At 47.6% G+C, this 22,363-nt stretch overlaps 1 protein-coding gene and 1 long non-coding RNA gene across 3 annotated transcripts; one reads left to right on the forward strand and one right to left on the reverse strand.

Moving 5' to 3' along the window:
* The first annotated feature begins 2,065 nt into the window (after positions 1-2,065).
* On the forward strand, positions 2,066-9,443 carry LOC308575602. The gene is made up of 2 exons (XR_014002878.1): positions 2,066-8,376; positions 8,413-9,443. It is a non-coding gene; the product is annotated as an uncharacterized lncRNA (long non-coding RNA).
* On the reverse strand, positions 9,210-16,735 carry CFL1 (cofilin 1). 2 transcript variants are annotated; one of them, XM_081174352.1, is made up of 4 exons: positions 16,547-16,732; positions 13,433-13,740; positions 12,086-12,162; positions 9,210-10,103 (listed from the first exon to the last, which is right to left on the reverse strand). In XM_081174352.1, exons 1-4 carry the CDS (start codon positions 16,547-16,549, stop codon positions 9,991-9,993), a joined length of 501 nt encoding a protein of 166 aa, XP_081030478.1. In that variant the 5' UTR covers positions 16,550-16,732; the 3' UTR covers positions 9,210-9,990. The 2 variants fall into 2 exon arrangements, with proteins under 2 accessions (XP_081030478.1, XP_081030479.1); XM_081174353.1 differs by lacking the exon at positions 9,210-10,103 and adding an exon at positions 11,930-11,989 and having other exon boundaries at positions 12,042-12,162; positions 16,547-16,735.
* Positions 16,736-22,363: the final 5,628 nt, after the last annotated feature.

The following is a 22,363-nucleotide window of genomic DNA, read 5'->3' on the forward strand; positions in this document are numbered from 1 at the left end:
GCAGGGCTTAGTTGGAGACAACTCAGTAGAAAGAACTGTATACAGTAATAGAAAGGCCGTGACAAATAGCTCAGGCCTGGATAGCTCAGTTGGTTAGACCATGGTGCTGATAACACCAACGTTGCAGGTTCAATCCCTGTATGAACCAGCTGCATATTTCTGCATTGCAAGGGGTTGGACTAGATGATCCCCAGGGTCCCTTCCAACTCTACAGTTCTATGATTCTATGATTCTAATTTTCAGAGATATAAATCCTCTCTTGCTCTTTACATATATTTTTTCAAGATCTGGGGCAATGAATACGGCACCACCTTGAGGCAGAGGGTGCAAAATACAACTCTTCCTTTGGGGTTTGTTCTTAATCAATCAATCTAAATAAATAAGAGTTAAATACTCAAGCTAAGTGCACAGGGAGCATAGAAATTAATAAATATTAATCTATTATCAATTACTCAATATGCCACTTAATGCCAAGATTGCTAAGTAGATTACAAATAAAATGCTAAGCAGTTTGCAAGTATGTAAAAGGGATTGAAGCATACACCCCCGCCACTTATGAAAAAAATGCACAATTAAAATTCATCCCATTAAAGCGTTAAATTATAATCATCCACAATTAAGATATGGAATGAAACAACCCCATTAAAAGAGGGCAGCGATTAATAGCAAGAGACGCAGGTAAGCAAGCAGGTGGGTCTTCAGTAGACTTGAACGCCGGCTGGTGAATTTGAAGCAGCAAGTCTTTTGGTTTGGTTTTGCTGGGTTCCAGCTGGGGTGAGCATTCGAGGGAATGGCATGGCTAATCAAATGGTCAGGGAGACTCTGGAGCAGAGGGCTACGACTCTGGAAAGTTAAAAGCTGGTTTAAACGGACTCTGGTCTGTGGATGGCATTCTGCTTTTGCCCATAATTTTTTGACTTTTTAAACGGAAAGGTCGTGGTCTGGGAGCAGAGGGCATTTAAGGGAGCATGACAGGTTCACCCGCCAAACTGAGAGAGCGCCAAAGGGGTGCCAGAACAATGATGGACAACAGAAGGAATGAGGAGGCACTGGATTTTGGTGTCGCACAGGGAGCTGCTGAAATGTTATAGTACAAATCCACCACCGCTGGGAGGGTGGTGATGTTTGTGGGGTGGTGGAAATAGTTAACCTTGTTCTCTGGGGCTGTTTGCAGTCCGCGGAAGGGCAGAGGACCTCTCATACACAGGCTTCATGATTTGGGGGTTGCAAATTTGTCTGAAGGAGTCGCACTCCCCTATAAGACTCTCTGGGGTTTGGTGTTGGAGGGTTGATGGCAGTTTGTGAAAAATATGAGGCTCCGTGGAAGGCTGCAATGGAAACAGAATTGCAGAGTTGCCAGTAGGTGGCAGTGGCGGGGCCTTTCCGTGGCCTCACTACACCACTAAACCCCGATGAGGAGGAATGCCAATGCAGATGGGGGTGTTTCATATTTCATATGTTCCACCTTCACTGTTGAAGGCAGGATGCCTTTGAATACTAATTCCTGAGAATCACAGGTGGGCAGAGTGCTGTGGTCCTGCATGAGACATCTGGCTGGCCACGGTGAGAACAGGACATGAGACCGGGTGGACTTTACGGGATGTTAGCATCTCCAAATTGCATATGTAAAGCGCTAATTGCAAGAGCTATAGAACTCTATGATGCCATATACCTCTGTGACGGTTATTTTCAGTTGATACCGTTATCACAGTTTTAACAGACCAGCAGGTATGTTATGTTGTGCGGCTGTCTACCTCAGTTAGTCTGTAACAGTTTAATCCAGTGTTTCCCAAACTTGGGTCTCCAGCTGTCTTTGGACTACAACTCCCATTATCCCTTGCTATCAGGATCAGTGGTTGGGGATTGTAGTCCAAAAGCAGCTGGAGACCCAAGTTTGGGAAACACTGGCTTAATCTATGTAAGACGTATTAGCAACTTGTAGAAAAAAGACAGTCACGGAACCGAGAAATTACACAAAACAAATGAAATACCGTGAAAATCCCTGAAACGAGAAGTAATCGACTAGAAATATTATCTTATAGAATTAAACTAAATAACAAAAATCAAAAAGTTTAACAAAGCCTTAACGGGATGCCAGCTACAAACTTCATTTCACTGAACTATTCAGTTTCCTCAGAAGGAAATAGAGAAATCATAAACCTTAAATGATTTTAAACAAATTCAAACTTTTTTTGTAAACTCAGGGGAGCATATAAGCAACTTAAGCATCACCTGCCTTTTTTGTATATTTTAATCTGCAAGTGCATGCACTAGAAGTTATTTGTTCTTTAAACTTTAAAAGAAAGTGTCGTTTTTCTAGGAGGGAAAAGATAACTAATTAAAGAGCCAAATGACCCAGGGCTGACTTCTGCTAAATGGGAACTGGAGCTCATTTCCCCAGACTTTTGGCCTGATCCAGCTGTGGGGCTCTTCTTCGTACGTTCTTACGTCTAGCTTGGAGTGCATCCTAAACACCAAACACCAGTTTGGCTTCAGAGGTGGCTGTCCCCAATATTCGTTCTCAGCAATTGGAACTTGGAGATTTGTCCTATATGAGAACAGAACACAGAAATTCCCCATCCGAAGCACACAATGGCATGGTGCTCAAGTCTGTGGTGCAGGAGCTCACCATGATGGCCGCCATAGCCCACGGAGGGTCCATAAGTGCTGGCAGCTATGCTGCTCCATTTTCCCACTCCATCCATTAAAAGTAGCAGTACCACAATGCTCAGCTTATTAAACTCAGCAGGACTATGCAGATCTCAGCAGTGCTTGCTGCCGAATGCCTGGGTTTCAACATGTACAACAAACGGAAATCTGCTAAAAGATCTTCAGCCACCTAAAATGTAAACCTTTAGGCTTTTAATTAGAAATGCAATGAATTTGCTTTAATGGACAAGTCACTGGCCACAGTTAACGCTGAGGCATCTTGCAGAAGATGTTCACTTAAGCCTTGATTACAGCACAGAACACTTAAAAGCACCAGCGGGAACAGCTGAGTATTCAGAACTGTTTTTATTGGAGGGGTGGGGCAGTGGCAGCATCTTAACCATAGTTAAGGGTTTGCATGTACCACTAAACTATGGTTAACATGAACCGAGGTTTCTAAGCAAACTACAAAGCTTAGTTAATGAGTGCCTTTTGATCACCGTCAAATAAAGCCATACTTAAACTGTTGGGCTAGATTCACACAATGCCAAACCACAGTTTAATGTTATACGCAAACTTTAGGTTCAGGGAAGGTAAACAAAGCCAAGATAACTTTAGGATAAGACGGATAAATTTTATTCAGTTATAGCAGAAGGAGGAAGTTATGCCCAAGAGAGAGAAACTCTGGCCCTCTGGATGTTGCAGTTAAGACTTCAAATCTCATCAGTCCCAGTTAACGTGGCCAATCATGAGGGATGATGGGATTTGTAGTCCAGCAACATCTGGAGGGCGAAAGGTTCCTCATCCCCGCTGTTATAAAACAAACTTGAAAGCCTTATCATCACCTCATTCAATTGCCAGAGCTGGGAGGGGCCACCGGTTACTATGGCGCTCTGGCAGATGATGTCAACACTTCTGTTCAGAGTGGTGGGGATTCCTAGAGCTTTGCTTACCAGTGTTCTCCCCTCTCTACTGCACCACTGTAAAAGTGTATGCAAGGAGGCAGAAATATTTCAAGACCCCAGTATCTCATTTCTCCAGTTTGAGGAGGTTTCTTCTGTCAGGAATAACTTCCATTTTCTGTCCTGGGAAGAAGGGAATGCAGGAAGCTGCAAGAGTAATCAGACTTTATATACAGACAAGAGATTCCACTTCTGTTTTGTTTGTAATGGTAAACTGGGACTTTAAAGAAGCAGTTTATTTTCCATAGGGGAGAAGAGTGCGCCTGTAAAGCTTGATTTTAAAAAAAATATATGTGACACTGGAACCCCTGGGAAAAAAATACAGCCTGGAACAAAGGCATGAACAACTCAGCCAGAGAAACCAGGAGTGGAGAAGAGGGCCTCAGCCTCACTTCCCAAGCCACACCCCACACTGGCCCTGCTCTGCATCTTCCTTGAGTGTTTTTGCCTGGATGGAATATGTCCTGGAATTCTGCTAATGCCTCTTGCTCACCTGGCTGGGGGGCAGACAGGCACTGGTGTGTGTGTGTGTGTGTGTGGAAACTAGCCTCCTGTACAAGGGTGGCATGTGTATCTCCACCTGATTCTCCCTCTCTCCCCACCCATCACTAACATGTGACACACACACACCCCAAAAAAAATTGCCCAGAAGGGAATTCAGTCCCCAGGCTGCAAAATGTTCCCCAGCCCTGATTTGCAGAATCAACACAGGGTGGAACCTTGCTCTGATGGGAAAAAGTGACTCATCACCAGATACAGTTACCCAGAGGCTTTGCCAAGGCAGATAGGCTTAAATGCAGCAGGGAATATTGTTATTCCTTTTGTAAATGAAGAACCTGCAGCTAGACCAGGTTTCTCTGCTGCAGCAGAAATCACCTTATCACAAAGTTTAAGTGCATTGCAAAAATGTGCTGTAAATTTATCCACTTAATTAAAAAACAAATGAACTGCAGAATTAATCTCTCTTCTTCCTACCACCCACCCTGTGGGGTTTTTTTTTGGGGGGGGGATAACTGTGCATAATAATAAAACTTGCAAAAAAACAAACAGAAAGAAAGATGTCTGGTTTCCAGGCCCTAGCCTGGATTATCTACAAACTTCCCGATTTTGTCCTCGGCAGACTAGGCAGGTCACATTGGCACTGCTAATGCAGCGATTTGACTTCACCTCCAGAGGTGCGCTCCATTGTCTCTTGAGACAGATGGATGCCAATGACAAAAAATTAAAAAATTAATTCAGCTGTTTTGAAAAGTCATGCAATAACCATGCTTGGCCTGCAGAGGACAGCAGAGCCCACTTTTTGACTGTTGCACGAGCTCATTTCCCCTGCCTGTCATTCTCAAGAGCAACAAATTCTTCCAATTTCTAATTAAGTTACCATGACAATTATAATTGGAGGGCAAGGGGAGGAGCTTAATCAGAACATGCACATTTCTGTGGGAGAAATGCTTTGCCCTGTGTTTTATCCATATATATGCGCCTGACACAAACAAGGGCACTGATGAGTTATTTTCCAAAATTACAAGGTTCTCCTACTCTCAGACCTTCTTCTTAGTCACAGCCTCTTAGCTTAAAGCCCCACCCAGGGACAGACAATCAACAAAAAAAATTAAAAATTGCTTAAAATATATATATCAAGGGCTGCATTCCCTCTGGGATAATCTGTTAGGGGCCACATGCTAGCCATGGGTAGAGGCAGAGATGAAAGTGTTTTGGATTTAAACCAACTAAACCATTCTCACCAGAGCTAGCTATCTCAGATTAGAATGGCCAGGCCTACCCAGAAATACGCTCTCCTGGGTTTGATGGGTTTACTCTCAAATAAGCATGCAATGGATTTTGTTTTAGTGCCAACGGACTGTTACCAGTAGTGATTGGGAATCAAAGAGAAAGCAATTCCTTTCTGATTTTCATCTAAACATCCAATATACACATGCATAAATAAAATATACTGTATATATTTTGTATTACACAGAAGCACTTCTTTTCCCTCAAGTCATACAACCACGAAAAAGGGGTGTTGGGGGGGGGGGAATCAAATAAAACACTGCCACTTCCAGTTCTGAAATTACACAGGAAGAGACATATGATTAAAATACAGGAAGAATAATCAAACAGGAAAGAAGTCTGATGGCAGATTGGGGTGGGGCACCTATGCCATACACCTTGTCCCACCAAGGGACTTATTTGGTGCTGAAGGAACTTTGTGCAAGCTCAGAGACACTTTTAAAAAGAAAACTGGGTCATCCTCCCTGCCCCACCCGCAAAAAGCCTGGGTCTTTGTGTGACTCATTTAGAAGTTAAGCTCCGCCTCTACCACTCAGCAAGAGAAAAAAAGGATATGCGTCATCAAGAATAGAGACCAAGAGTTGAGACTCCTTAACCACAAGTTCGCTTTAGGGCAAAGGGATAGGAGAGGGGGGGAATTGGTCTTTCAAAATGCGCTCAGGAAACTAGTCTCAGTTGAGCAATGTACAGCCATCAATAGCAACTTGCTCTTAAAAAGAACTTGCTCTTAAAAAGATTCTGAACTTTAAAAGGACAGATTTGAAAATGTGAAGCTAACAGCAGTGCCTCTGAGCATGTGCAAGCTATCTCCTGTCCACTGAGAGCAAACGCTGACAGACACCTAAAACCAGGAATGGGGAACCAGTAGCCCTCCAGATGTTAATGAACTACAACTCCCATCATCCCTATCCATTGACCATGTCAGCAGGGAGGCTGATGGGAAGGCTTCACCACCCCTGGTCTAAAAAATGAACACTTGATGGCAGATATTTAACACACTCTCACAAATTATGAATAATCCCAGTTACCAGCAGCTATAAAAGCAACAAAATACCACCACCACCATCCCCGGTCATTTCTGTCCTTAAACATTGTACAAATTGCAAGCACTTAGAAACCAGTGCTGCCAGATTAGGCCAAAGATCCGGCATCCTCTCACAGTGGCCAACAAAATGTCTCTGGGAAGCGTGCAAGAGGCAGGCAAACTCCCAGGCTTCAGTGCCAGAGAGGTAGAAAACAGCCTCGCCGTGAAATTTGCTTTAAAATGAAAGTAACAGAAACCACGGTCGAGAGGTGGTGCCATCAAGGTGGGACTCTGGGCCTGGCGACCAGGGCCTCCCTCAGAGAAGCTCCACAGGCTTTTGAAGGAAGTGACACAAGCCACATCCCCAGCTAATAAAAGGGTGGAAAGGCCATTACATCCAGCCTCTAATAATCATTGCGCCACGGAGGTGTGACGCTGAGTGCCGGGCTAAGATGGCTCCGGACAGCCTTGGGCCCAACACACTTTCAGACCAGCCACATTCCTCATGGGCCTGCTGTTGGAGATGAAGGACAGGATTCCTATGGAACGCCAGGAAGCAGTTACAGAACTGGACCACTGGTTCCTCCAACTCAGTGGTCCAGCAGCCGTTCCGCAGGGGTTCACGGGGACGATGCCCACCCCTACTTGTAAATGCCAGGAATCGAACCTGGAGCTTTGTGTAGGCCATGGGTCAGCAAACTTTTTCAGCAGAGGGCCAGTCCACCGCCCCTCAGACCTTGTGGGGGGCCAGACTATATTTTTTTTTGGGGGGGGGGAATAAAACAAATTCCTATGCCTCACAAATAACCCAGAGATGCATTTTAAATAAAAGGGCACATTCTACGCCGGTTCCCGGACCGCCTGCGGCCCGGATTTAGAAGGCGATTGGGCCGGATCCAGCCCCCGGGGCTTGGTTTGCCTACCCATGGTGTAGGCCAAGGGGTGCTCTACTAGAGTTAAAGTCTTTCCCCAGCATTTGAGCATGAGGCGAAGGAGAATCTAGCACCCGTTCCCCCACGAAGCTTGGGTGTTGCGCTGCCTTTCTGAACCGAGCCCCAAACCTCTTTTGGCTGACGCCCAGTTGGGAAGGAGAGACTGAGCAGTGCCAGTATGACTCAGCTTCAGGGATGCTGGAGGCACAGGAGATGGCAGTGAAAGCTGCGAACCCCACCCAGGACTTTGGTCTGCCTTGGCCGACAGCAGGTAACCGGGCCAGCCACACCCCAAGGAGAGATCTAAGCAGGCAGCTAGGCAGCTGAGCCCGCACTGTAGGCAGGGGCTGGAGGCAGCTCTTCCAGGAGTCTCAATTACTACAATGTGCAAAGGGCTTAGGTGGGCACAGAATCCTGCCTTAGTGGGATTGGTGCTCTCAAGTGCATACTGCACTAGCCCCACAGGCAGGGGCTGATGGGAGTTGTAGTCCAAAACATCTGGAAGGTATCAGGTTAGGAGAGGCTGCCTTCAAGAGCCAGCAATGGAATTTATATAGAGTTGGAAGTGACTACAAGCATCATCTAGTCCAACCCCCCGTAATGCAAGAATCTTTTGCCCAACAAAGGACTCGAACCCATGACCCTAAGTCTCATGCTCTACCAATCAAAAAGAACAAAAAACTTCAGCCTGGGGCCAAGTCACAATTTTAGGCAATCCGCTTCTTACAAATCTGATTACCCCCAGGAGTTGAAAGGGATCCAAAAGGTCATGGAGCACAACTTTTTGACAAGGGAGGCGATCTGCTCCTAGTGTCTGTAGCAGGTGAATATGCAGACTCTGCTTAAAAACACTGTAAGCAAACAGCCCATCTAGCGATGCAATTCCCCCTCCCCACAAATAACTACGTAATACCCTCTGCAAGTTCTTCCCCAAGTTTGGGCAAAATCCCTTCTCGTAACTTGGGTTTGGGGCCTATATAATTCACTTTCCTCCGTGAAGTGTCAATAGCACCTTCCTGATGTTACCATTTCTGCATCAGACTTAACGCAGCAAAAGAAAAGCACAAAGCTCGTCCAGTGTGCTTTCACCACACCCTATGGACGGACCAAAGTCCAAGCACCAGACTATTTTAAAAGCCTTCTATGATAGGCCTGTGTTATAAATGAGGAAGTGCCTGTTTTGTATTCAGCTTGTGATATATGTATGTACACACACACACTTCCAGCAGGCAAGAAGTTCTGTGAAACGTGAAAGAGCATATTTTGAAGGTTACAAAGAGGAGGTTTAACTACTGAAAGTTTCCCCAGCAGTGCTTGGTAAGCTATTAACTTTTTAAGCCAGCAGTGAGCAAGTCACAAGGAGAGGCGAACATTTCCTCCATTAAATTTTCTCCATTTCCTCAGGAGAGACTTTGGAGGGAAAGGCGATGTTCCATCCCTTCTGCTTTAGGAGTCTTAGATGAGACAGAACCTTTAAGTGTTTGTTCTAGATTCATGATCAGGTTTTATTTAAAATGAAACCCAAGTTTCTAGCTCTTGTGGCTAGAGAGATGGGGTGGAAATCATGTGGGCATCACCTGGTTAATGCTGGAAGCAAACAGGTGGATGAAGGTTTCTAGTACCGATGGAGGAAAGGGAGGGGGGATTCTGTCTGACCTCTGGGCAGAGGTAGAATTTTGTCAGAACAACAAGCAGATTTAGTGACCTGGCGCAACTCACAGGTTGAATGGGTTGCTTTTCTTGGCAGAGAATTAGGAAAGTTTTAACACCAAGTACACACAGCCCTGTGCTTAACCCCCAAGGCTCAGGTTGAGTGAGAAAGAAAAGGGGGGAGAGACAGACACACCCAAGAGGTAGCATTATTTAATTTTTTTATTGAAGATCATTGGTGCTGCTTCCATATTTTGTTAATTCCACCCCCAACATTGAGATGGGTGCAACTTTCTCCACAATATCTCATTTATACACAGTACTACGGACAAGCACAAAGCCACTATGGCGGTAAAGAGGGAGGGGTTGTGGGTCACTGGGAGGGGGGGCCGGGAACACAGCTGCCATTCCACATTTGTTTTCCAAAAACACACATACAGAGACCAAAAAAAGAAAAAAAATTTACACACTGGGAATGATGGACTAATTTTGGAATGAGGGGCCATGGAGACCCCTGCCTTTAGGTGCCCCCTTCCTTTTGCCCTCCCTCCCACACCATTTTCAAGCCTTGGCCAGGAGTGGAATCCTGCTTGAGAGTGGTCCCAAAGCTGGAATGGAGGAAACCAATGGTCCCATGGGGTGAAGGAAGCAGCCAAGAAGTGGGGCCTCAAGGAATGCCACCTTAAGAGTCTAGGCTTGGAGAGGGGGAGGAAGGATAGAGGATGGTTTGGGGGGCCGGGGAAGAGGGAGAAGGAGTTGTAGCTGGTTTGGCAAGTTTTAACAGCAGCCGCAAGGTTGGGCTGCAGCTGCTTTCATGAGAAGGGAGCACCAGAGGGGGTAAAAAGGTGAGAAGGCAGAAAACCGGAACCTAACTAAAACGGAGAACCCACCCCACGTCCCACCCACCGAACCCCCAAAAAATGATAGCACAGGGCCAATAATATGGAAGCTCCGAAGACGCTGGCACAACGGGGGAGGGGGTGGCTCACAAGGGCTTGCCCTCCAAGCTGATGACGGCACTGCCGCCCAATTTCTCCGCAAGGGTGCAGCGATCCTTGACTTCCTCGTAGCAGTTTGCTTGCAACTCGTGCTTGATCCCTGCAAGGAAAGAGGTGGGGACATGAGTGGCTCTTGCAGACCTCCATCATGTATTCCTGCCCAGCCAATTCAACAGGCCGATCCCCAGATCAAACAGCACCCCTTCCCCACTAGCAGCTACTAGAGATAGAACAAAAGCTGAAGAACAACAATGCCTCCCCCACACCTGTTATCCACCCCTTTAATCCCAATCTCTGTATTTGGTCCACCACCACAGCTCCCCAGTCTGAACAACCCACCACCTCTGCAATTTGTAGCAGGCACAAATTGCACTGGCGATTTGCACAGCCAAAGTCACTGTCAGGTGGCAGCTGGAAAAAGCTCTCAAGAACAGCCTCCACCAATGGTACCCTCCAGAAGATCGTGGACTACAGTCCCCGGCAAGCTGGGGCTGGTGAGAGCTGCAATCCTGAAACATCTGTGGGACGTCAGGCTAGTGAAGGCTGCCCAAGAAACTTATGAAGAGATGGACTTCTTTGTCTCAACGCTCCATTTGTAGCATCTGAAAAGTCATTCAGCCTGCTTAGCTGCTATTCAGATGCAGGGAGGGGGTCAGATTGGGGAGAACGGTCAAGTCAATTTCAGGTGGAGAGAAGTGTGGGCCGGTACAAAGTTGGGAGACAGTTGTGGGAATTAGCATGCTGTTTTCAGCCAATGAGTGAAGGTGAATGAGAAGGCAACATAGAAGGGACCAAAAGTAGGGTTTCAGCGCCCAATCAACTGTTTATTCAGGAAGCAAAGGCAGCCCTGGTTGGGGAAGTTTTTAATGTTTACTGCTGTATCATGTTTTTAATATTTGGTTGGGAGTCGCTCAGAGTGGCTGGGGAAACCCAGCCAGATGGGCGGGGTATAAATAATAAATTACTATTAAATTAATATTTCACCACTACATTGTTAACAGCCATTTTAAGGGCATTTCAAAGATGCATAGCGCTGAATCAATGTCTAAATCTGTCCCATTGATTTCAACATTGCCAACTTAATTCTGGATTCAACCCACAATGATATAACTGAAACATTGCTGGGGAGGCTCAAACCTCTAAATGAAGGGTGGTACCTGTTCCTGGACAACTCCCAGCATACCTGCCTATGCTGGCTGGGGCTAATAGCAGTCCAGCAACATAGTGTGAGGGCCATAGCCTGGCCATCCCTGCTCTATGAGCCTCTGAGCACAGCACTACCAAGCCTTAAACTTTGGTCCCTACCATTTGCCACTTCTGATCAATTGAAGGCCTTCTTTCCATTTTGGGAGAGGGGGGAGCCTTATTGCAGATGGGACCATGGCACAGGAAAGCAGAGGCCAGTGTCAATTTGATTCTCAAAAGGTCAGTTTCTGCCCCTCCAAGATGGTTGCAGAGAGGCAATCACAAGAGAAAAGCGTCTTACAAAATTACCATATATACTCGAGTATAAGCTGACCCGAATATAAGCCGAGGCACCTAATTCTGCCACAAAAAACTGGGAAAACTTATTGACTCGAGTACAAGCCGGTTCACCACACCACAAACCCCCTGGTGGGCCGGAGTGCGTGTGTGTGTGCCTGCGTGCATATGGCAGAGGGGGCTTCTCTCTCCCCCCCAGCCCCTCCCGTCCCCCTGCCTACTTCAAGGCCAATGGTAGCAGCGGCGGAGGAAGAACAAGCAGCCCAAAAGGGCTGCTTTCGGGCTGCTTGTTCCTCCGCCGCCAACAGCAGCAAAGGGGACCCTCACTCAAGTGTAAGCCGAGGGGGGCTTTTTCAGCATAAAAAATGTTCTGAAAAAGTCAGCTTATACACAAGTATATACGATAATCACTACACAGACAGTAATTACAGTGGCACTGACTGGCAGCTCTCCAGTATTTCAGACACAGCTCCCCTCCAGCGCGGGGCCATCTGCGTAAAAGGCCTGTGCTCCACTGCTGAGCTACAGCCCTTCCCCCAGCAGACCAGTCCCCAACTCCTATCCCCCTGCTGTGAAACAGGCAATCGCACCAGTTCTCACCTGTTAATTTTTTCTTGATGGCATCCTTAGAACTGGCATAGATCATCTTGCTCTTCAGGGGGGCACACTCAGGCGCCCTGTGGGGAGACAAAACAGCAACCTCAACATCAGGAGCGTGACCAGCCCCAATTCCCATGGGAATAACAAATATATATCCTCCCTTCTTAGTCTGAACAGGGTGAAAACAGCTCAAGGAGCGGACAAGGATAGAGGAGGGAAGATGCCTAAGGGTATAGCAGCTGCCACGTCATCCATATGCCTAATGGAGTCACTTCCTCAAACGGAATCCTGGGACAAAGACATTTCCCCCCTCACCTGCTGGAACAGAGGGTGGGGGAACTTGTGGTCCTCCAGATGTTGTTGGACTGCCTTCAGTCTCAGCCAGCATGGCCAATGGTGAGTTGAGCCCAGGAACGTCACGAGGGCCCAGGTTTCCCCAGTTCTGTGCTACAGATTCCATGACCTACAGCCTTTTAAATTGAAGACTACAACAGGACAGCCCAAATTTCCTTACACACTGTGTAGGGCAACAATTGCCTCTCATTCCTGAGTTGTGTATACCGCCCCCCTTACCTGAGATATACAGGGTGTTTAAAATGGTTGTGCTGTTGCCGTGCCACAATTTGATATTGGCACAAACTGAACTGCTTGGCAACAGATTTCTATTCTCCGCATCCCAGGTATATGGGAGGCGGGTGCATACATGTGGAGGGATGCTTCCCTAAAAGGACTTTAACCCCACGTTATCATGGCAACTGTGCCAGGAAGCACTGAAGGTGCCTGAGGCAGCAATCTACCCCTATCCCTAGGACTTCCAGGCAAGCCACATCAAAGCAGCTCTGCCCCCATTGTCAACTCTGAAAAGAACTAAGGTGCCCGGAGTGAAATCCTCGAGTTCTGCCATGAAAATCCTAAAGCCCTCATCCAAGCTCAGTCACTTGCTATCTTCTCCAGCGGGTTGCTGTCAACTCTTTCCAAGGCATCAACAGCCCTTGGTTTGACACCCGGGAAGAAGAGTGGCAAGACAGGTCCTGAATAAGCCTTTTCATGAGATCTGGAAGCAAGGCTAGACTGGGGGAGGGGGGTGGCTGGAGCAGATAGAATCCGTGTCCAGCTCAGAAAAAGTAGCCAGGGAAGTAGCCTCCGACAAAGGGTTCCAAACACACCAGACCCTCTGCTCTGATTGCATTTGCTTGGTAGCATTTTTCTGGCCAAAAGAACTACTCTTCAACATGATTCCGTGAGTACGGGAAGGGGGGGAGCCTGGGGGCAGGGGATATGGGGTGGCCTGGCAGTAGCTCCAGAGTAGGCTTTAGTTTGTTTTGTTTTTTAGGAGGGAGTCCTCACCAGAAGATGAAGACAAGGTCCTCCTTTTTGCTTTCCTTTGTCTCATAGGTGGCATCGTAAAGGGCATAGCGGCAGTCACAGTCCGGCAGCATCTTGACGAAGTAGAGGTAGGGGTCATCAATGGTGTCCCCCACATCCCCCACCAGGATCTCCTTCCCCTCTTCCAGGATGATGTTCTTCTTATCTTCGCTCAAGCAGAAGAGCACAGCTTTCTTGCGCTTCTTCACCTCTTCTGGGGTGGATGCTTTGCGCACCTTCATGTCATTGAAGACCTTGATAACTCCATCGGAGACGGCTACGCCAGATGCCTGCCCAGGGAGGGAGGGAGGGAGAAGGGAAAGGAGTCAGCCAATAGCCACACCAAAGCCTCCACATGTGGGAGAGAGAATAAGATGCACTCCCTCCCACTTTCACAGTACTGGATCTCTGGGTTATCCAATGAACCAGATGGCAGGAGAATCAGGACGGATAAAGAAAATACTTATTCGTGTGGTGCACAATTCATTTACAGAATTCGCTGCCACTTGATGTGGTGATGTGCACTAGCCCAGATGGCTTTGAAAGGGATTAGACAAGATTACTAGCTTCCCACACATGATGACTATGTGGACCCGCCCATGTTCAGAGGTGCAACTGTGCCTGAATATCAGTCACTGGAGAGAAACACCAGGTTGCCCTCATGGCCTGCTTAACTGTGGAAAAACAGGATGCTGGGCTGACTGGGCCTTTGGTCTGATCCATAGAATCACAGATTTGGAAGGGACCCTGAGGACCATATAGTCTAACCCTCTGCAATGCAGGAATATGCTGGTGTCCCATACGGTGCCTGAACCCTGCAACCTTGGCGTTATCAGTTCCATGATCTAACAAACTAAGCTATTCAGAATGACATCCAGGCTGATCCAGAAGAACTTACATTTACCCATGCAAATTAGCAAAGGCTCAAAATTGGATCCGCAAACTCACTTGCCATAAGAATCCTTTCAAACTCTGTAAAGCATGAGCCATCACTGCTCCCCCCCACCTTCTGAGTGCTTCGGAAGTAGAGCATGACACAGACCAGCCCCCACCCTCTTCCTGAGCTCAGAACTGGGGAGCAGAGATTTTCTCCCTGATCTTGCTTGCGCTGCAGAGGCAACTTCAAAGCACATGTGCAATGGAGATAAGCCTCAAACTCCCCATCCCTACAGGAAATGAAGTGGAAAAGGTTTAAGGCAACCACAAATTTTGGCCGGCTACTGAGCCCAGGCAGTTATGGACAAGATTCCAGAGTCTAAACCTAGATGCCTTTCCCTATCCTGGTCAGAGCAGGTTCTGTGAAGAAACTGACTCCCACAGAGTCATCTGAAGTTAAGCCACATAAAACTTTTTTTTTTTAAACAAGGACTTCTTCAAATGACTAGACAGTGAATTTGGAGCAGCCTTCTCTCTCTCTTTCTCTCACTCTCACACACACACACACACACACACACACACACACACAAAGAGGGGCCTATCCAATTGACCTTTTAAACAGAGTCAGAAATTCCCATCACTAAAATGAAGAGATAGAAGGAAATGGATTCAGGTTAAGGTTAGGATGATGATGGAAGGCAGGATTGGGAGTGGCATATACGGGCGATTTAACAGCCAGAATTGGAAATAAACCAACTAGGGAGTGTTTTTTTAAAGAAAAATCTCCTAGGTTCCATGCCTGCCCCCAGGAGAGGCCAGGAGTAGAGATGCCGGGAATCTGGCACTAGCTTTCTGGGGTGGGAAAAGCACAGAATGCAAGAGCAGAGACAGCAGGTGCCCCAAAGCCGCCAGTCTGGAGGGAGGTGCTTGGCCTCCTGCCTCCAGCACCAGAAAAGGAAGTAGACTTGTGTCGCAGGGGATGGGGGGGGGAGGGGGGAAGAGGAGAGAAGGTTAAGTGGCAGCATTCAGGAGATGCGTGCTCAGGACTGTGGTTTTTCTTAAGAGAGAGAGAGATCTATTGTCACCAGCAGAAGCTGGGAAGAAACACGGGATCTCTTAGGAGGGGTGCAAATCCCGGGCAAGGGAAGCAGCCTGTCCAGTTCAGAGTTTGGGTAGTGAAAAAGGGGGTGCGTTTTTACAACCAGCAATAGAGAGCAATTTTGGCAAGGGGGAGGGGAGGAGGAAAAAGGTGAGAGTATCAAGAGCCCAGGAATTTCTCGCCAGCACTATTAAGGAGTCTCTTGGCAGGCCAGCTCTTCGCTGCAGGAAGGATATATACCACAAGCCTGAGAGTGTCACTTGATAGACATTTTAGGAGAGGTGCCACATTCAGCCAGCATTTAGAACCTGCTCTTTGGAGAGGGAGCAAATAGTTTTATCCAGGCCTTTTGAGTGGGGTGGGGGATAAAACTGCTGCAATGCCACAGCCACGTGAAAGTCTTGACTCCCCCCTCCCCGCGCCGGGACTTACACACAATAGGCTGCTCTATATATCCCTCTTCCCTTTCAACCTGCATCTCCGTAGAGAGAAGCTGCTGTTGAAAAGGGAGGGAGAGAGGAAGAGCGGGAGGGACGGAGGCGGCAGGGAAAGAACAGAGGTCCGGGAAAGGAAGAGGGCAGCGAGTTCCCTTTGCGCAGGTCTTTCAAATTAAGTCATTTAAGAAGCAAGAAAGGGCAATGAAGGTTCGGAAAGCATTTGCACACCCCACACTTATGGGGGTCCTGGGTTCTACCCTCTCTCATCCAGCTCTACAAAATGGGGGGGGGGGGGTTGTAAAAGGAAAAAAAGAAGATTCCATCCAGCATCATACCCCGTCAGAAGGGTGATATATAGGTCGGGTGTGCTGGGGGGAGGGTGAGGAGATTGGGAGGATGAGGGGCTTCCCTTCCCCCTCCCACTACAGAAAATAGCTCCTCCCCATGTGACTGGCCATGTGACTGCCAGAATGCGGCGAGGGGGGAGGACAGCGAGGAGCTAAGCGGGGGGGGGCGCTACATCGAGCCACAGAGGCACCTTCGCCGCCAAAGCCAGGTGGGGCGGGGGGAAAGGGGCCCCCGAGAGCCCCCCTCAAAATGGCGGCCGGGAGACAAGATGGCGGCCCGGTGTGTGGGGCGGGCGGTGGGGGGGCGGTGGAGGCGAGGGGCCGCGCCGGGTCTTACCATGGTGCTGCAGGCGACGAAGGGAAAGGTGAAGGAGGGAGAGAAGGTGTGCGCGGCGTCGGCGGTGCTCTTCGCGCTCGGAGCTGCTGCTGCTGGTGCGGCGTCGGCGTCAACTGCTGCTTCCTTCTCCGAGGCGGCGGCTCCGACTCCGTCTGCGCGTCAAGCGAGGCCCGAAAGGAACTGCAGCCCCGCCCCGGCACGACGCTTCCGCTTTAAGGCGCCTCCCGAGGAGGAGCCGCTTCCGGTCCGGGGCGCGGGGCGCCATGGGAAACCGAGTCCTCCCCCCATTCTCTCTCTCTCTTCACTCTCTCCCCAAAAAAGGCCTCGTCTCCTTTCCACTGGCCTTTCCCATTCCCGACTCCCCCCCCCCCACAAGAATCCTGGGAAAGTAGTTCATTGTGACAGGCCGGAGTGGGGGAACCTGTGGCCGCCGGCGCCTGCTGGGACTCCAGCTCCCATCATCCATGCCAGGCAGCCTGGCAGCTGGAGCCTAGTCAACCTCTGGAGGGCCACATTCGGCAATCGGGGCGTTTTGAGCCGGAACTCGCGGGAACTGAGTTCCCTTACCTTTTAAAAATGAAATATATATTTTTTGTCTGGGGGTGCAGGAACAGATACAGTACACACCCAATGGCTGTAATCTATAAAGTTGTGGCCATTTCCAATCCAGATCATTGTCTGCTTGACTTTATTAATCACATTTTACATTTAGCCACTGCCCGTGTTGGGGGGGGGGCACTGTGACTAGACCTGCAATAAACAAAACAAACTTCATGGTGAGTTCCCCCACCTTTTTTCCAGAAATAGAAAGGAGCAGAAATATCTTGTGTTTTATCTAGGAATTATTATGTTGTACAGTCATACCTCGGGTTACAGATGCTTCAGGTTGCATTTTTTTCAGGTTACCGGAAGCTGTACACCGGCTCCCTCAGCCAATAAAGCGAGATGAGCACCGCAACCCCAGAGTCGGCCACGACTGGACCTAATGGTCAGGGGGCCCTTTACCTGCCGAAACCCGGAAGTACCAGAACAGGTTACTTCTGGGTTTCAGTGGTTGTGCATGCACAGAAGCGCTAAATCGCGCTTTGCGCATGCGCAGAAACACTGAATTGCAACCTGCACGTGCACAGACACGGCACTGCGGGTTGCAAACGCTGTGGGTTGCGAACACGCCTCCCGCACAGATCACGTTTGCAACCCGAGCATCCACTGTATTTAGTAATAAGTAAATAGTCCTTTTTTCTAAACAAAGTGTTTAGTGGTACTCTCATTTTGACTCAAGAAAATCACCACTTTATAGTTCAAATTGGGAAAAATAAATACAGTAAATGGACAAAAGTACAAAGATTCACATTTTTAGGGGTATGCATACCCCTGCATCCCCCCAGAAAAAAGCACTGAGTAATAATAATAAGCAACAGTAACAGAGTAAAGAAGGAGAGAGTAACATCTGTGGCCTTCCAGATGTTACTAGACTCCCATCAGCCCTAGCCACAGCAAGCCAGTGCCAGGAATGATGGGAGATTTAGTTCAATAAACATAGGGAGGCCAACATGCATCCCTTTCTTGGTGTGATAATATTATCTCCAGATGGCCAACCGTGTTAGTCTGTGGCAAAACCAGCAAAGATCATGTGATGTGTTAAAAACCAAGAAATATACCATAGCACAAACTATAGTGGATTGAAGTCCACTGCACCAGGTTGCCCAGGTTGCGTCGAGTGTAATCCTGAGCTACCTATGTGTGCTTAGGTGTGCTTGTATTGCAATCAGTGAGGTCAGAGACGCAGATAATTATGTAGTTGAAAGGGTGGTGGCTGACCAACTGCAAACATGCCTAGATGAAGCAGATTATCTAGCCCTGTTTCAATCCAGCTTCAGGCCTTTTTATGGCAATGGAAAACCCTTGGTCACCCTGCCTGATGACCTTTATTGTGAGAGAGACTGGAGAGAGCAAGATCCTTGTTGGCTCTCCTCAATCTCTCCATGTCTTTCAACACCACTGGCTGCACTTTCTTTCTGGAACGATTTGGGGTTGCGACTTGGAGGCTCTGCTCTACAGCGGCTCTACTCCTACCAGAAAGTACAGCTGGAATAACTGCATCTTGGCCGCATGGTTTGGGGGGCATTGGGATCCCTCAGGGGGTCCGTCTATTTTGCCTCCTATGCTACTGTTGGGAGCAGTCTTCCAGGAACCTGGGAGCTCTATCTCTCCATCTAAATCAGGGGAGGCTGTACAAGTGCTGGACCACTTTCTGAAGGCCAATAAACTGCAACTGAATGCCAGCAATAGCGCTAATGACAGGCAATTCCTATATCTGGGAACGAGGAAGACAATAGCTTGGGAATGATCATGGATCCATTGCTGTCACTGGTGGTTTCAGCAGCAAGTGTTTATTTCCAGCTCTGGCTGGTTTGCCTGTTATCCCCATTCCTGGACCAGGACAGCTGCGTTTCAGCAAGCCTTTCATGACTGGACTACTGCAGTGCATTCTACATGGGGCTACCCTTTAAGATGCCACTACTAGTCCCACAAGTGGCTACGCGTTAAGTCTTGCCTGGAGGGCCATATTTGCTAAGCCTAAAGTGGCTCACCCATACTATCGCTTATGCTTGTCCTTCGCACTGTCAGTATTTTGGCATGCATTTAAGACACATTTGTTTATCTTGGCCTTTGGAGGACAATTGTTGTCATAAGCCTGCTATTCCTTTTCTGCTGGAGTAGCAGTTTGACTGTTTTAGTTTTAACTTACCGTATTTTTCACTCTATAAGACGCACCAGACCACAAGACACACCTAGTTTTTGGAGGAGGAAAACAAGAAAAAAAAATATTCTGAATCTCAGAAGCCAGAACAGCAAGAGGGATCGCTGCACAGTGAAAGCAGCAATCCCTCTTGCTGTTCTGGCTTCTGGGATAGCTGCACAGCCTGCATTCGCTCCATAAGACGCACACACATTTCCCCTTACTTTTTAGGAGGGAAAAAGTGAGTCTTATAGAGCAAAAAATACGGTATTTTGTTTTTGGTTGTGTCTGTTTTCTAATGTGTGCTACCTTGAACTCCTTCAGGAGAAAGGGGAGGGAAGAAATAAGAATAAAAAGTAATATACAGTGGTAATTCACAAAACCGTTGTTGCTGGATGGCCAACTGTCATGGGTGCTCTAGTTGCGATTCCTGCATTGCAGCGGGGGTACGGGACACTAGCCAGTGTTGCCCAAACTTGGCTTTCCAGCTGTTTTTGGACTACATTTCCCATTATCCCTAGACAGCAAGACCAGTGGTCAGGGATGATGGGAATTGTGGTCCAAAAGCAGCTGGAGCCCCAAGTTTGGGAAACACTGGACTAGTTGATGCTCAGGGCATCATCCAACTCTACAATTCTATGCTTTTATGTTAACAGAGTCCAACATTGGCAAGCCAATAAAGACATGTGGTGGGGTTTTAAAACTGCTTTGTCTCCTCCCCATTCAACCCACATGATAGCAATGAACCTCTTGCAGTTTAATGGTTGCAGTTTCTCTTCAAACTGTTTGAAGTTTTAAAAATGGAAGTTAAGGGTTTTTTTTTTCCAGCGACACTAGGGCAGGCTTGTAGGTCTCCCACAGGGGTGGATAGGAGACGGAGTCCAAGTGGTCGAATAAAAAAAATGTGCGTTTGAAAGGATGTTTGGGGGTTTAATAGAATTCAAGGCTTCTTGAACAGTCAAGGATTATTTTTGAGGCAAATGTCTACAGATTGTGCACACCTAATTCCTGGCCTCATCCTTCAAGCAACATGTGGCTAGAGTAAGATGGAGCAAGGGCATTTATTGATGAAAACATTTTCATGCTACCATTTGGTCCTAACAGGGGCCCCTGAGGAAATTTAACAAAACCAAAAAAAACCCCAAAAAAATCCATTTAAACAGTAAGAAAATTAAAGCAAAAAAAACACCAAAAAACGAGGGGTACAGGAGCATTAAAATCCAGGTGGTAGAGACCCTCCTATGAAATTTTGGAGAGCTGCTGCCAGTCAGTGTAGACAATGCTGAGCTAGATGGACCCATGGGTCTGACTCAGTTCAAGTCTGCTTCCTGTGTTCCTGTTTGATTTGGAAGAGCAGAGCATCTGCTGTGCAGGCAGAAGGCCCCACAATTTCCTAGAAGGGTCTCTACCAACCCTAACAGGAGATACAGGGGTTTGAACCCAGGAACTTCAACAGATGCTCTACCACTGAGCTAAGGGACTGGCTGCGAGGTGCCTGGGATGAAGACACCCACGTTCAAATTACTTGGCAGCACTAGAATGTGCATAACTCAACCAGCCTCCCACCGCAGCAGAGATCCTAGCCACACGCTGGGGCAGGGGGTGTGGGGGGATGAAAGGCTGAGGGAAGCTAAAAGGAACACATTTGTTCTGTGCTTTGATTTCCAACCACCCCCCATCCCTCCTCAGCACCTCCAGTTTTAATTTCCCATGGTTTGGTTAAAAAGAATAAGGAGGGAAAAGAGAGGAGAAAACCGAACTGGAAATTCTGAAGAGATTTTTTGCTCTGGAAATAGAAGGCGAGGGAAATTCTTTGGTCCCCGACGATTGCCGAGCGAGTGAGACAGAGTAGGCACTCATAAATTATATGCCCATTTTAGGAAAACATAAAAAGTCTGGAGAAAAAAGATCCACATCTGCCAGCAGGAAAATAGCTCGGCTTAAAGAGGAGGTAGTTTGAAGGGCACAACAGCATCAGTGCTAGGAAGGTGGGGGGGGGAGAGAGATGCCATTCCATTCGCACTGTTAGATAAACCTGCCTGATGCACACTCTCCAAAACAATATGGGGGTAAAGTGTGCATGAACTAGTGAAAACAGTGCACAAAAATGCATTGCATAAAGGGAAATTTCCTTTGAAAAAATTAAGGAAAATTGCACACTAATATGTGTATGTTAGGAGAAATTCAAACTAAAACATTGTTGAATTTCCATGAGGACTTCAGTAGCCAATAAAATGCTCTGCAGGTGTTGCTGGGACTCCAGCTTCCCCCACAGCCAGCATGGCCAGTGGTTAGGGATAATGCTTTCCCCCAGTGAGGCTGGAAATAGCACGGAAGACCTAATGAGGCCTGGGGGGTGGGGCGCAAAGAGGTTCCCCAGTCCTGCCCTACAACGTACAGGAAATTTTCTTCTTTACAGCCCCATGAACAAAGGGCTCACTTGCACAAAGCTTAGAAAAGTTGTCCCTGGAAAAAGAAATTACATTAAAATGGTAGATTTCGAGCAGATCCACCCCATACATTGAAAGCACATCCAATACACATTGAAAGCACATGACTTCCACCAAAGAATGGTAGGAACTGTAATTTCTTACAGTTGCTGGGACCTGTAGCTCTGTGAGGCAGGCCCCCAGGATTCTCTGGTTGAAGCGATGTGCTTAAATGTGCATTGGATGTGCTTTATACCTTATTTTCCTATAGCATTCCTATGGTGTGGGTCTGCCCTTTGGTAACTAGACCCTCTCAATGGAATTGCTGACTGAGTAGAGTTGCTGCTCATCTTACTGCTTCCTGTTCCTGTTTTTATAGTCATTTGATCTGCAAATATTTTGATTTCTGCTTATAAAACCTAATGGCCCATTTTATTTTCTGATTGATTGGAAATCCTACTACAGTGCACAGATGGTGGCGGTTTTAATGCATCATTTGTTTATTATTTTGCAGTTTAATCGCTGTTTCTTACTCTGAGAGCCGGTATTTTGGGGCTGGTTGGAAGGGGATGTTTTGAACCTGTGGTGGGGACAGGCTCCAATGATGTAGCTGGACTACACGTCCCATCATCCCTTACCAACTGA

This window comes from Podarcis bocagei, assembly GCF_964188305.1.
Source record: "Podarcis bocagei genome assembly, chromosome: 16".
Taxonomy (NCBI): domain Eukaryota; kingdom Metazoa; phylum Chordata; class Lepidosauria; order Squamata; family Lacertidae; genus Podarcis; species Podarcis bocagei.